Below are 13,823 nucleotides of genomic sequence, written 5' to 3' on the forward strand. Positions count from 1 at the left end.
GAAAATCACGTAAAATGTATCATATATGTGCGATGAATATAACATAATGCGTGTTTTTCTAGAATGGATAAATTGAACTCAAAATGAGAAAAGATCGTATGGTATTATTGAGATTCCTGTTGGGAGAGGTTAGGATGGTTACATATGTAACGAAGGGTCTTTTGTTGGGTTAGGTTTAAGAGTGAAAATTGATAACTCTATGGGTAAAACAGATATGAATATCAATACAATAATAGCAAAGACGAATGTTATATAATAAAAGAAGGATGAGCGTATTAAATTGACGTACATTTTTCTATATTTAAGATTAGGAAGATTACTTTGTGCGTACTTCGTACAAAGGTTTCTAGGGTGATCAAATTTTAAAGAAGATTAAATTTTGAATAATATAACCTATACAAGGTTCGACTGAAATGTTGCTTACAAATAAGTTCTATAAAGTAATCAATCAATCTGGGGACTAAATTCTTAAGCTGTTCAAAGTTCTAGAATTTCTTCAAAGAACTCAGAATTTTATCCTCATCCTCATCAAAATCACAAATCTCTAAACTGTCATCAAAATTTGCGACCAAACTCTACCTAACTCTACCTAACCTCAAAGCCATTTATGAATAACAAACCTGTCTAATTCACTTCGCCTCATTTCAAATTCAATTCCTCAACTTTCTTAATTCTCCCTTCCATAGAAACCTAGAGCGAATTTTCAGGTTTTCACGGGGATGCGTCTCACCCGGCGAAGATGTTGACACGAGACGGTCGAAAGGCCGATTCACCAGACCCGCGGAGGGTTAACCGGGTTGACAAGGGTAAAGTAATTGATACTGACGCCGGAACGGCTGACCGAGGAGCGAGTACAAGCGGAACATCCGGCGGAATTATAGGATTATATTAATACGCTCTTTCACCGGATCCTGGCCGCCATTTGCACTTACTATGCTTCTTCGGTGTGCCAAAAATAAATTCTCTTATTAGAAACTTTGGGGATCTTTGAAGAGTGCTATAAGAGCATGAACAAATTAAACCCAAATTAAAATTCGAATTACAGATTCCTCGGGCAAATTAATAAGTCAGCTGATTTTTTGTTTTTGAGTTGGATTGACTGTCTTATTATCAATCCATTGATCAATAAGAATGCCAATTTTAATTTAGTCACTTATTGAAAGAGATAAACGATTATTCTACTATTTGTTAATTATACTAATTACATATCTTATTAAGAATATTTTAGCACACAATTAATAAGGTCGCAATTAATCAGGTTAACGAGCTGAATATGTTAAATTAACTAAATGAGTATCTTTAGAAGACCTTTTTCTAGAATTGTAGTAATTGAAGATTTTCACGGAAACTATAGTGGAAACATAAGTGTAATAATTTTGTAGAATGCAGAAGGGTGTGACTGTGTCTAACAAGTGTAAATGCCGGCTGAATAGTACCGTTTGCACACGAACTGAAGGGTGAATTCTTAAGAGTGAACAAAGCATTTAGAGCGAACATATTTAACGAGACTTTGGAGAACACGTTCATTAGGACTATTTAGGGAATCATTATCAATAATATTTTTGAAAAATATTGTACACTATTCAATTCATTAATGCATTAAATATCTTCAGCTCAAAATACAATCAAATCCTTCAGATTAATACTAATAGAACAAAACGACAAGATACAATAAAATAATAACAAAAGAATTTACAAACAATAATAAAGAAATATTTAAAAGAGAACATAAATTTTATTACAAATTCTATTCTTTTTTCATTACTCAATTACTTTCTAACTTATAAACTATTGTTCAAATTATACTTAAAATTGTTTAAGTCACACTTAAAATAAAATTGAAAAAAAACCGCAAAATAATTTTCATCACTATACTTAGAACAAGCACATACCAACCATGCATTAAACTCCCTTCCAAGGCACTCTAACCAAACTCTCGAGGGAGCTGATGATATCAAACTCTAACATCATGGAAATCTACCCATCCAGAGTGGAAGAAAAATTACCTGATGTTCGCGAATCCTATTCGAGAGTGCTGCACGTTGATCATATGCCACCTGACGCGTTCGCCAGTGTAAAACCGCGTGTGAGACAAACGCCTCATCCTTCCACGATCCACGATATTCGAAACGTTGAAAAAATTGCAAGTCCACGGCGTACAATGGTATAGAAGGAAACACTGTACGAGTAAACGCCTCCATGATCGCCGCTACGCGGCGAATTATCGTCCACGTACTCCCCTCGACGCATAAATCCCAATATCGAGCCGAGCTAAGCTGCTTGCCATTTCTCTTTGTTTATCCTCGACTCTTCTGTGCTCGAAATTCAACGACAGTGTTTCGTATCACATTTAAATAATATTCTCTTTGGAGATGTTTATCCTTGCTTTATAGTTTGTAAGAGTATCAGGTAGTTTGGTATATTGTTATAAATTATTCATATTTTGGTATAAAAATACTTTGTATATTTAATAGAATTTCAGTATTCACATATTTATTTGGTTTTTCCATAGAGGAACTTAGTTTGATAGAGAGAACTGTGGACAAAATTTTGTTACAGAAATACAACACAAGAAACTCGATTTAGTTTTGTGGTAAATATCTTATGCACTCAGATTAATTTTCCTACATGAGTAAGATAAGAGACAGACGTAGGAAAATTCTGTGCCTTTAGTTTTATGGAAGAATATTTAAATTACGGAAATTATTTCAACCTTGTGAAAATACAAAGATACAAAATCACAAATAAGATCGCTAATGAAATTATTATTGTTATTACCATCATTATCAAATTAATATAATTCAATCAATCGTTCAAAATGGAGATGCAAATTGAATTATGTTTATAAAATCACGGAATTTTGATCCCTACATCTATTATTGTTGTCCCAAGAGTTTCTTTTGCTTTATAAGGAAATATAATAGATGCACATTTTTTGTTTTACATTATTTTATTGAATTACGTATGATCCATTTTGTTCTATTACAACAAAATGGATTATACATTTGTTTTATTACTACAAAATGGATCATACATAATTCAATAAAATTATAAAACAAAAAATGTATTTAATTATTTCCTTAGAGAACGAAAGAATCTTCTGGGACAACCTACTAAATAAAATTCTTTCATTCAGCCATAACACTTCCCAAAGAATAAAATTCAAAAGAGAAACTCGTTCTTCACCATACAAGCTTTGTCAACATTGTAACCCCCTCCATTACAACATTTTCCTAGCATTCTGGTGGCTCCTCCATTCAGAAATCCACCAGATGACTCTTCCAACAGCACTTCCACACTATCGCCATCCACTGTATTCACCTCCGCAACACTTGCACCACCCTCGAACGCGAAAACCATAACCACTAGCAGGAAAATGGTAAACAGTGGATGATACTCGCGTTATTTCGTTAGGACGAACGCTAGGATCAGGCGACCGGGCGAGCGTCGTGCGAAACACTAGCTAAGGACATGGTATAGCGGGGTGCATGATGGTGATGGGGGCGCGCCCCTTCACGCACAGGGCCCCCTCGCGCGGCGTGCATCGAAGTACATTCGATACGTTGTCCACGAGGGGTTCCCCCGACTACCCATCACGGCCTATGACTAATAAGAAGCCCGACAGACGCTGTCACACGAGTCCAAACGGTCCGAGTTAAACGATGCGAACCTTCGTGGCTTCGCGAGGTCGATCGACGCATTGTATTGCTGCGAGGGCGAGATAATACATAAGTTATAGCCATCCTTAAGAAGAACAGAGGAGATGCGAATGAGAATTAACAAGGAACTATCTTCTGATCGAGAAGAAGACGGATTTAAGGGGAAATATAAATAAAAAAAATACACAAAACAAATGTTGATTAAATTGGTAGGAATTTATTTATCGTATTTATGCGGATGTGGTGAGAATGTAAATATCTAAAATTTGTTTGTTATTGGTATGAAAATTTTCTTTTTAATTTTAAATCTAATTTTAGAACAACTAATATGGGATGCTAGGATACAATAAAGTGCGCTGCTACTCTTGTTAGATTGCCATGCCATCTGTATCATCTTTTAAAGAATTCAAAAGGGACTGATATAAAGGAATAGAATGAAGAAGAAAATGTACAAAATTTTCTATACGACGAAAGGATGAACAGAAGAAAAGATCTCGAACTAAACGAGAAGCGTATTTCTTTAGCATCCTCCAGCTCTGAGGACTCATTTTCTCTGGCAACCCGTACACGTATATAAAGATAGAATAGCAAAGAAAGCTAATGGAAAAAGAAGAAAAAATGAAAGAGGAAGGAAAGAGAAGATGTACCAGTTTTTTTCAGCAAAAAAAATTTATATTCGAATTTTGTTTCCAATTCACGATATTCGCCCTCGCTCAGTCCTCATCGACGTTGAATCTCAGTCCATAACCTTCATCCATAGCGTTCACCCCTGTCGTTTCAGACGCAGGAGACAATCTCTCGCCTCGAATCGAACCGCGAGCCTGTCGTTCGACATCGTTCTCTCCAGAGTGTCGTTACCCACGTGAGTACGCAACGCGAATTTCGATTACCGTTTTGCATACGCAGATCGCGACACATGGGGCCCTCCTCGAGGAGAAAATTTGATGTAGAGAACCGCGTTCCAACCCTCTACCACCTTGTTGTAGGGTTGCGGGCGGAGATGCGACGCGTTTCGCATCTGGTGCACGATTTCGATCAAAACGTATCCATATTATATGTTACTGATTGGAAAATCTGCTTATCGGTGGTAAACCATTTTTTATCATCCATTTTCGATAAGCATCTTTTTAAATATCTTCGTTGTGATGAAAAAATTATGGGAAAAATAACTGAAGCTAGCGATTGAATCTCGATGGTTTTGAAAAAAATAAAATACATATTTTTTAATAAATAAATAATTGAAATAATTAAATTAAAATAATAATTATGGAAACTTATGTCTTCTTATTTATGAAAACTATTGAAAGTACAGGGTGGTTGATAACTGGCGGTACAAGCGGAAAGGGGGTGATTCTACGCGAAAAAAGAAGTCGGAAATATAGAATAAACATTTTTCGTTTGAGGCTTTGTTTTCGAGAAGATCGACTTTGAATAATCGCTCGGTACGCGTGCACTTTATCGCGTCTCGTTATAACGGGTCTCACTGTAGATCGTTGTCTCGATGGAAAAATTAAAAAAAAAATTTTTATTCTATATTTTCGACTTCTTTTTTTGCGTAGAATCACCCCCTTTCCGCTTGTACCACCAGTTACCAACCACCCTATATATAATATTGTAGACTTTGCAACAATTCATAGCAAGTAAATTATTGCACATAAAAAATATTATGTTAGTTGTTTTATGTGAATACTTATATCAAGTCAAGAAACACTCAAACTACTTCCTAACGTTCTTTTCATTTATGACACAGATCAAAATTTTTAATTTAAATGACTAGAAGGGAACCAGAAGAAACTGTACTACGTGCACGATTAGGATGAAGAAATTTGGAAGGATTAAAATGAAATATAGGGTTTAAATATAATAGATATAAATACAAAAAAATAACTTTGTAAAATTGCATTGTCGTTTATTATGAAAGTAGGGCAAGCAACTCCATTTCTGAAAAAAAATTTGATTTCACCTCGTTTTATTAAACACGAAATTATAGTTTACTACCAAATTAACATCCAGATTTTAAGTATATGCTACATAAAGTAGGTCATTATAAATTCGGTTGGTAAATGGAAAATGTGGTTATTTGCTGTGAAAGTGGAACAGCTCCATATGTTATGTTCTCTCGGTTGATATGTAAATTTCAGTCATTTTGAATGATTTATTGTTTTAAATTGTGTTAACACCATATACTGATATAGGTTATTAGTACAGGTAACACTTTTATATTTCGAATTTTAATTCTAATTTTATTTCTTAATTTAAATTCTAAGGTTAGTATTATTTTATATTTTAGAAATAAAACACATTAATATAAATAAGTGAAGAATCTTAAAATCGGAAGAGGATAGCGAGTTAGGTAAAGAAAATAGGTGTTTTAATCGAATCGAAAGAAACGGAATTATAGACGAGGGCGACGTTTTAAGTTGACATTAAATTGACGTTTATGATACTGTTGCGATTTATCAACTAAAGACCAGTCAGGTCAAACCGATCGGTCGATATCGCGTACTTTGAATGACTTAACACTCAAGGCGGAGGAGGTTTAGTAGATTGAGTGTTAGCGTAATTTAGCACTTTATTTGCCCTTGTTGTATAAAGGTAAAGTTTGCTGTTATGAACACGACGGTGGTAAGGTCTTGTTGAGACTGAAGTATTTCACTCGCTCAGTTGATGATTCTAGTATTTCACCCGCACGGTACGATGTTCTGACGATGACTCTCCTAGTATGTTGTCGATTCTCCCCACCAGCCGTTGGGTCTTGTCCGTCCATCGTGCCTCCCCGATCGGGTTTGCCCCTGGGATTTTTTCCAGGAGTTTTCCTCTGGGATTTTTTCCAGGAGTTTTCCTCTGGGATTTTTTCCAGGAGTTTTCCCTGATCTCTGTGTCATTAGGTTTACAGCTCGGGCAGGACAGGTACTTCGGAACTTCTCAAAGAAAGGATAGGGCCCGTCCGAGCCATAAACGGACGGCCACTCAAAATCCCGAACAGATACAAAATAATAATAAGAACAATATCTCAAAAATAAAGAAATTGTTGTTTACGATTTTCATAATTCATTAATTACGAAAGTGAGGCAACTCCTCACGTTCTTCTTCTGTACTGTATTCTTACAAGAATCATTGTATGATAAGCTTAGATGTTTTAAAAATCTACAAAACACGATTAAAACTTCTAGCATATACATATTCATACAACTTTTTGTTTATATGTATTTTTTAATTGTATGAGATGCGAATTCTTAGATATCTCATTGTTAGCACTTTGAGGACTTATGTGCTCTGATAAGCCATAGCCTGAATTCCCGCGTATTTTTTGAGTAATCAGAAAGATTCGATATACATTTATTGAATTATACAGGGTGGTTGGTAACTGATGGTACAAGCAGAAAGGGGGTGATTCTACGCGAAAAAAGAAGTCGAAAATATAGAATAAAAATTTTTTTTTAATTTTTCCATCGAGACAACGATCTACAGTGAGACCCGTTATAACGTACCGCACGCGTACCGAGCGAAAATTCAAAGTCGATTTTTTCGAAAACAAAGCCTCAAACGAAAAATTTTTATTCTATATTTTCGACTTCTTTTTTCGCGTAGAATCACCCCCTTTCCGCTTGTAATACCAGTTACCAACCACTCTGTATAGGTGCCAGTTTGTTCCCCAACACGATGATGGTACCCCGCTGGGGGTAGCCACACACATGTTATATTAGCACACCGCTATAATATTTTACCAAATGTCCTACTGGACAAATTGTAAAATTGTAAAATAAATAAATAAAAAAAAAAAGTTTGTTCCCCAAGCTTTCTCCATCTTTCACGCAATTTGAATATTCCATCCTTCCAGAAGGTCTCAAGTTTTTTCGCGTAAAGCTTTTCAATATGATTTTTTATGTTGATCAAATTCCCTAAAAATCGAAACGAACTTTCCGCGCAGCTTTTAACAAGCGTAATATTTTATTAAAAATCAACGATACTTCTAGTAAAGCTTCTTAGTGCAATATGTTAGAAAACAATTTCCCCGATGGAGAGATACCGAGCAAAATTTATTATTCTACTAAATTCTATTTAAATATAAAAGAAATATACTTAAAAACAATTAAAAATATATTCAATATATTCAGTACATAATGTAAAAATACATTCATAACATTTCACTTATAGCATCCACTGTTTCTTTTTTACTGTTTTATTTAACAGTAGTTAACATTTTCATAGGATACCGCATGAAATATATAAGACGTGACTTTGCATCTCCCGTCGCCAAAAGTTGGAAAATAAAAGACGCGAATTCGCGTCTCCAGTCTGCAAAGTGTTAAAGAAAATGTAGTTACCCCCCCCCATGTAGTTACCTAACCCCATTCTCATAATAAACGGCTGAAATAACACAATAGCTTAAAAACCGTAGCAAGAATGAACAAAATGAATCCTTCGATATTAATTACATTATTCGATAGTACTAAGAATTTCATTAAAAAAAAAAAAAAAAGTAAATAAAACTTTCTTCCCTAAATGCTCTTTAATTTCATTTTACATTCCAATATGGTGGAAACATAACCTCTCATTAAGGCTATCGATTTTGTATATTAGCGTGAATCGCATGTTCTTCGAAACGCATGAAAGCTTCCAGTGAAGAACGAAAACAGGAAGTCGCTGATTTAGCAATACGATCTTTTTTCTTCGTCTGTTCACAAGTGTTATCCGATCACCACAAATAAAGCGTTTGTCGGTTCTCGCCGATAGGATCGCGTGCAGTACGATGTTCCAAGGGAAGGGTTGTACGGGGGCGATTTTTGTGGGTTCGAACGCCCCGGAAGAAAGCTGCTTTATTGATTTATCTAAACGTTTGCTTAGTCAACCAAATTTCCCGTCTTTCTTTGCCTCTTTTCTAATTTTCACCACTGATGGCTCCAAAAAAAAAAAAAAAAAGAAAAAATCCTGAAGATCCAAATATTTAAAAAAGAACTTTGCTATACAATTAAAATGAGAAATCACACGTGTCAAGCAAAATTCTTGAACTATTTAAAATAATGATAAATAGCTAAGTTTCAATCAATAATTGAAGCTTCTTTCAAAAATATTTTTATCAAACTTAAGAAATGTTTTAACGATAGAAGATGGGACGAGAGGTAACCGAAAAGATATAGACGACTAATTTAAACAATTAATTTTTATAATGGTAAAAAAAGGGTAATTGAAAAAGTCGACTAAAATTCGTGAAATAATATTTTACTGTGTACGTAAATGGTACAAAGAATTATATAGCAATTATAACAGTCATATCAATCAAAATTCCATTAAGATTCAAATTAAGATTAAGGGTATCTGGAATTTCTTAAACGAGATTCTCTTTTTTCATTTTATTACTCCTGCTACTTTTTACACCCTATACACGTTTATAAACACACAAAGTACATAAAACACTTTGGTAAAACCCCTTTGCCTTATGTACATATCTATTCAAATTGCTCCGCATCATGCAAATCGCTCTGAAGACTACAAAAGTCTAATCAACAATTTTATGCTAAAAGCTGACTGACTAATTCAAGAAAGATTCTAGGATTACAAGAAAAACTACCTCTAGAACTACCCTCTATTTTTTTTCTTCCATCGACGAGAATTCCACGGAGATCATAAAGCTCTTTGTCTTTTCTTCTCTTCTCTTTTTCTTTTAGTTGTGTTATCTGTGCGGTTGAAGCGAGAATCGTAGCTCTTATCGTGCAGTTGTATAGTAGGCAGGAGGGTAGATAAACATACAGAAGAAACCCTTTCCTACCGCGATGATGCGTGTACCATGTGCGCACGCGACACCCCCACACATTTTTACAACCCTCGAAACGGTTAAGGCGGTATTTTCATCGAGTGCGCCGCCTGCGATGCAAACACGCCCCCCGTCGTGATTTGAAACTATCCAAGTCTTCGTAAAAAAGGCAATGACAAAAAGGGGCGGAATGCGTGTCTGAATAGATGGATGTGCGAGAAAATGTACAAGAGAGGAAACGAGTAAATGGGAGGCGATGAATTTTCGCTGGGATGCAGAATTTGTAGTTTTTAGTAGTTTTTTAGATTGGAAATATTAAAAAATTGGGGTATTTTAGGGGAAGTTTGAAAGACTTTGAGAGTTTTAAATGGCAATGCTATAGGCTTTGGTAATTACAGATGAAAATTCTACGAACTTTGACAATTTGGAAGAAAAATATTATAAATTGTGAGAATTTCGAGGAGGATTACTTTGGTCGTTTCAAATGGAAATTCCAAATACAAATTTTATAGATTTTTGGAAGTTTTAGTATTTCTCTAAAAACTTATATTTGTCCTTGACTATATATATAATTTTTCATATACTTCTCATTTGCATATCTTTGGTATAGGTTTTAGACTTTAATCGACACTAATGATTGTGAATAACCAAAATATATGAATATATTGCTCTGAACAATTAGCGGATTGTTTTCCTTCTCAGCCTGGGTTTTATATTCACTTCCTTAGTTATGCTCATAGAACATAAACTTGCATTTGTTGAATGTAGTGAAACTTATTTAAGGGGGTATTCTGGTCTAGAGGCATGAATTTCGGGCGATTTTTGAAGCTCTGTACAGGTGAAACAAAAAATATTTTTGCTATCCTCCTTTTTAGCATTTGTTTATTGATATTTCGAGATTACGTAAAAAGTTCACTGAAAAAAAACTCAATATTTAAAAAGTTACGAGCTGGCAAAGTGGGTGCTGCCAAAAAAATGGAGTGTCGTGGCGTGCATGATATCAACCCTTCTGGTCATTTGAAACAAAAAAAGTGAACAGATTCTTAATTAGTATGGATGCCGCTATCGTCTGAATCTTGGAAAAGTCAATGCAACATTTTTTCACAAAATGACGGCCGTTTGAAAAAAAATTTCTTATTTCGCACGTTTCTTTGACAATTCCGAACGTTTAAAAAATAATAATATTAAAGATTTTGAGCTGAGCGTGGTCCGGACGATAGAGGAGTATATAAGGAATATTCAGACCAAATTTTAAATAAATCGGTTCGTTAGAACTTGAGATATCGTGCACGCCAACTCGAAAAAAGTAGTTTCGAGAAAAACGCGTTTAAAGTTTTGAGACAAGTTTACTCGGACAACGTCTACCGTCTACTGTTCATTTGTTCCGGTCGGACCGAAGCAGATGCTGCGTCACAAAAATGGCTGTAACCATAAAATAATTGAAATTTCGAAAAATCCTTTTAGGGGCATATTCTTAAATGTCTAAACTTTGGAAATATGAAGAAAAAAATTTTCGATTTTTTCAAATTTCTAGACCAGAATACCCCCTTAAAAGTATAAAATCATACTTAAAAAGATAAATTATTAACGATCAAAAAGAATTCCCTCTGAATCCTAAAAGAAAGAAAGAAATGCAGGGTACGGAGAACAATGGTCCTAAAAGTTTAACAAACGGGGGGTAGTAAGGGATTATCATTGAAAACGTGCCAACTCGAAGGGAAAAATAAGAGAAAGATAGGAGAGAAGGAAGGAACTAAGTAACAAGGGTACGAATCTGATGGTTGTGGATGAACGCGTCAAGATTGGAGAGGGGATGGGTTAGAAAGAAGAAAAATCACATCAAATATTTACCCTGGTGCGCGAAGGTGTCGTGGAGGGAAATCGAGAAATCAAGAGAAGCTTGGCCAGTGACAACGAAATCTGGCGGGGAATCGAAATCCTTCGAATACACGCCCTGCTCGTTTTTCTTTATGCCTCGTGGCACATTCCTCTGACGTAGGGAAGAAGGCACATTTTCGTACAAGTAGCATGGATTTATTGTGAGGTTGTCACTTTTATCTAGGATCATTCTTTTCTTAAGTCGTGAAAAAAATATATAATAAAAATATTCTTTCAATAATTTTAACAATCTCCTAACGTTTATTATTAAGTCTTTATAAGATTATGTGATTTGTTACAAATTATGTAATTTTATTTATTATCTACATTCGACTATACAACTTCACCGTTTAGTTACACTGTTCCAAATAATTTGAATATTTTGCAGAGTTTCGTGAAATATGTGGTGAATATTTTTATATAAGATCGATCCCAGACATTAAAACAATAGAAATGTTATTTACGAATTATTTTTCATGTTATAAACAATAGTACTTTACACCAGAAATGAGTATTAATTAGCTGATGGACATTTCTCTCTATCTCATTTATAATTCATATTTCTCAAGTTTTCTTATTGTCTTGATGTCTGAAATCGATTCTATAAATTAGTATTAATATCCCTCAAATATTATGTGACACCTTGTATATATATTTCATATTGTTTTTAATAAATAAAATAAAATATATATACATATATATATAGAGAGAGATAGAAAGAGAAAGAAAGAGAAATAAAGAGAGAGAGAGAGAGAACACCAGACACAGACTTCAAGTACTAACTTAAAAAAGAACTAGCCAGATGGCGAGATCGCCCAGTTCGACTTTCTATTTCGGTCGTCTCGCCGTGCTGTGCCATTCGTTTCGGCCGTTGGATATTTTTAAAAGGTTTCAGACTCGCCGGCATGGCAGACCCCTTTCTCGCGTGGAATCTCCTTGTGCGGCATATAAACGCGGTCCCGCCATATTTTCAAGCGTCGCGCCTCGCGCGCAACTTTCTCTTATCCTCGTAACTCACGGTTCATGAAACGTCGTTCGTGCTTGGGTGGAGAACATCGAGGCGAATTGATGCACCGTAAGGAAGGGTTGTCGTTGCATCGAAGGTCGATACTCGAAACTTACTACGTATGTGCCATGCGCATAGATGTTACTTGCCTTGCCCTTAGGGAGTTTTGTCTTTTGCAAAGAAAAATTTTGGTTTAACAAGACCGTAGGACGATGAAGCACTATCAAATGCAAATTTAAAAAAAAACAGCAAAAAGTATTCGTTTGTCCGAGGACACAATCTGTCCAAGTTCGTCCGAACAAAATTTTCATTTGTCTACCCTGTGAGAAAAAGTTATCATCAAATGAAGATGAAAAAAAATGTGACATCGGCGCACCATTAAGTTCTTCATTGATTTTTAAATGGTTGTCCCAAATCAACGAAGAGTAATTTCACCAACCTCGACATCGTATCTATTAATTGCAAGTAAATTCCAACATAGTAAAGATTTTATATATACTTCATAAGAATTAGAATTCTTTAAATTAGTCACCAATGAGCAAGCATCGACCAATCAGATCGCTCGAACGATATTTGATCCAATATCTGTCAAATATGGATCAAGTGGTTTCTATTCTTCTTTAATATTTAGAGAGCTGATCTACGCAACAAATTAGATATCGACATAACCATATGTTTCTAATCCTATGCAAGCAATACTGAAGACAGGAAATAGTATGAGTCATTGTATACATACATATAGTCAATGCTTCAAACAGCCATCTTGGTTTAAGCACTTGGTCATTAGTAATTGGATCCCTTGTATTTGTCGATCGTAAACGATCTTCAACGAATCTCTTTTCCTGCAAATCTTAACACCCTCCACAATTCAACTTCCCCTCTCTTTGTCCCAATTTCGATGATACAACACACTAAGTTAAATATTTGACGCCATATATTTCTTTTCCTTCTTCATTTCCACTGAGCCGTGTCTAATCTGGTCTCGAGGGTTTCAGACGTGTCCCTTGCATCTTTTCCTTTCAAATAACGAGTCCGTTGTTAATTTCACGTTCTTTTTTCCTCGGCCTTATCGCTTTCTCTTTCACAATGGAATCGAAAAAACTTTTCCCATTCGTTACGCGTAAGTGGTGTTCGATGCTCGTCTATCGAAATTCGAGGAAAATGTAAATTTGGGAGATTTATATGGTACTTTCGAAGGAATAAATTAGTGTTTAGTGATAGTGTGAGTGATAGTGATAGTGAAATATTTGGTAAAGATCGATGTGAAGTTTCTAACCTTAAAGGTTTACATTTCTACGATATTTATAGGTTGGTGTTGGTAAGGTTAGGTTGTAATATTTAGTATCGTGTTATGCTTATCGTACTAGTTTATCTTTAGGGAGATAACATTTGCTAAGTTCTGAAAGGTGAGACAAAGGTTACTGAAGGTTGTAGACGGTCATAGTCTAGAGTTGCAAATACTGAAAATTAGCGGTGAAAATAGTTCAACAAAATTTATAACACATGATTAGATCGCTTAAGTTGT

General features: G+C 35.0%; 1 protein-coding gene across 2 annotated transcripts in view; it reads right to left on the reverse strand.

Moving 5' to 3' along the window:
- LOC126864386 (prickle planar cell polarity protein 3-like) overlaps positions 1-13,823 on the reverse strand; it is a 126,831-nt gene that overhangs the window by 54,187 nt on the left and 58,821 nt on the right. Inside the window, exon 1 of one of the 2 annotated variants that reach the window (XM_050615704.1) lies at positions 2,007-2,139. The exons of the other annotated variant lie outside the window; for it this stretch is intronic. Coding sequence (XP_050471661.1) covers positions 2,007-2,104 — 98 coding nt within the window. The 5' untranslated portion in view covers positions 2,105-2,139. Of the gene's footprint in view, positions 1-2,006; positions 2,140-13,823 lie in introns of those variants that run through there. 2 annotated transcript variants of the gene reach the window in all.

This window comes from Bombus huntii, chromosome 1 (genome assembly GCF_024542735.1).
Source record: "Bombus huntii isolate Logan2020A chromosome 1, iyBomHunt1.1, whole genome shotgun sequence".
Lineage (NCBI taxonomy): Eukaryota > Metazoa > Arthropoda > Insecta > Hymenoptera > Apidae > Bombus > Bombus huntii.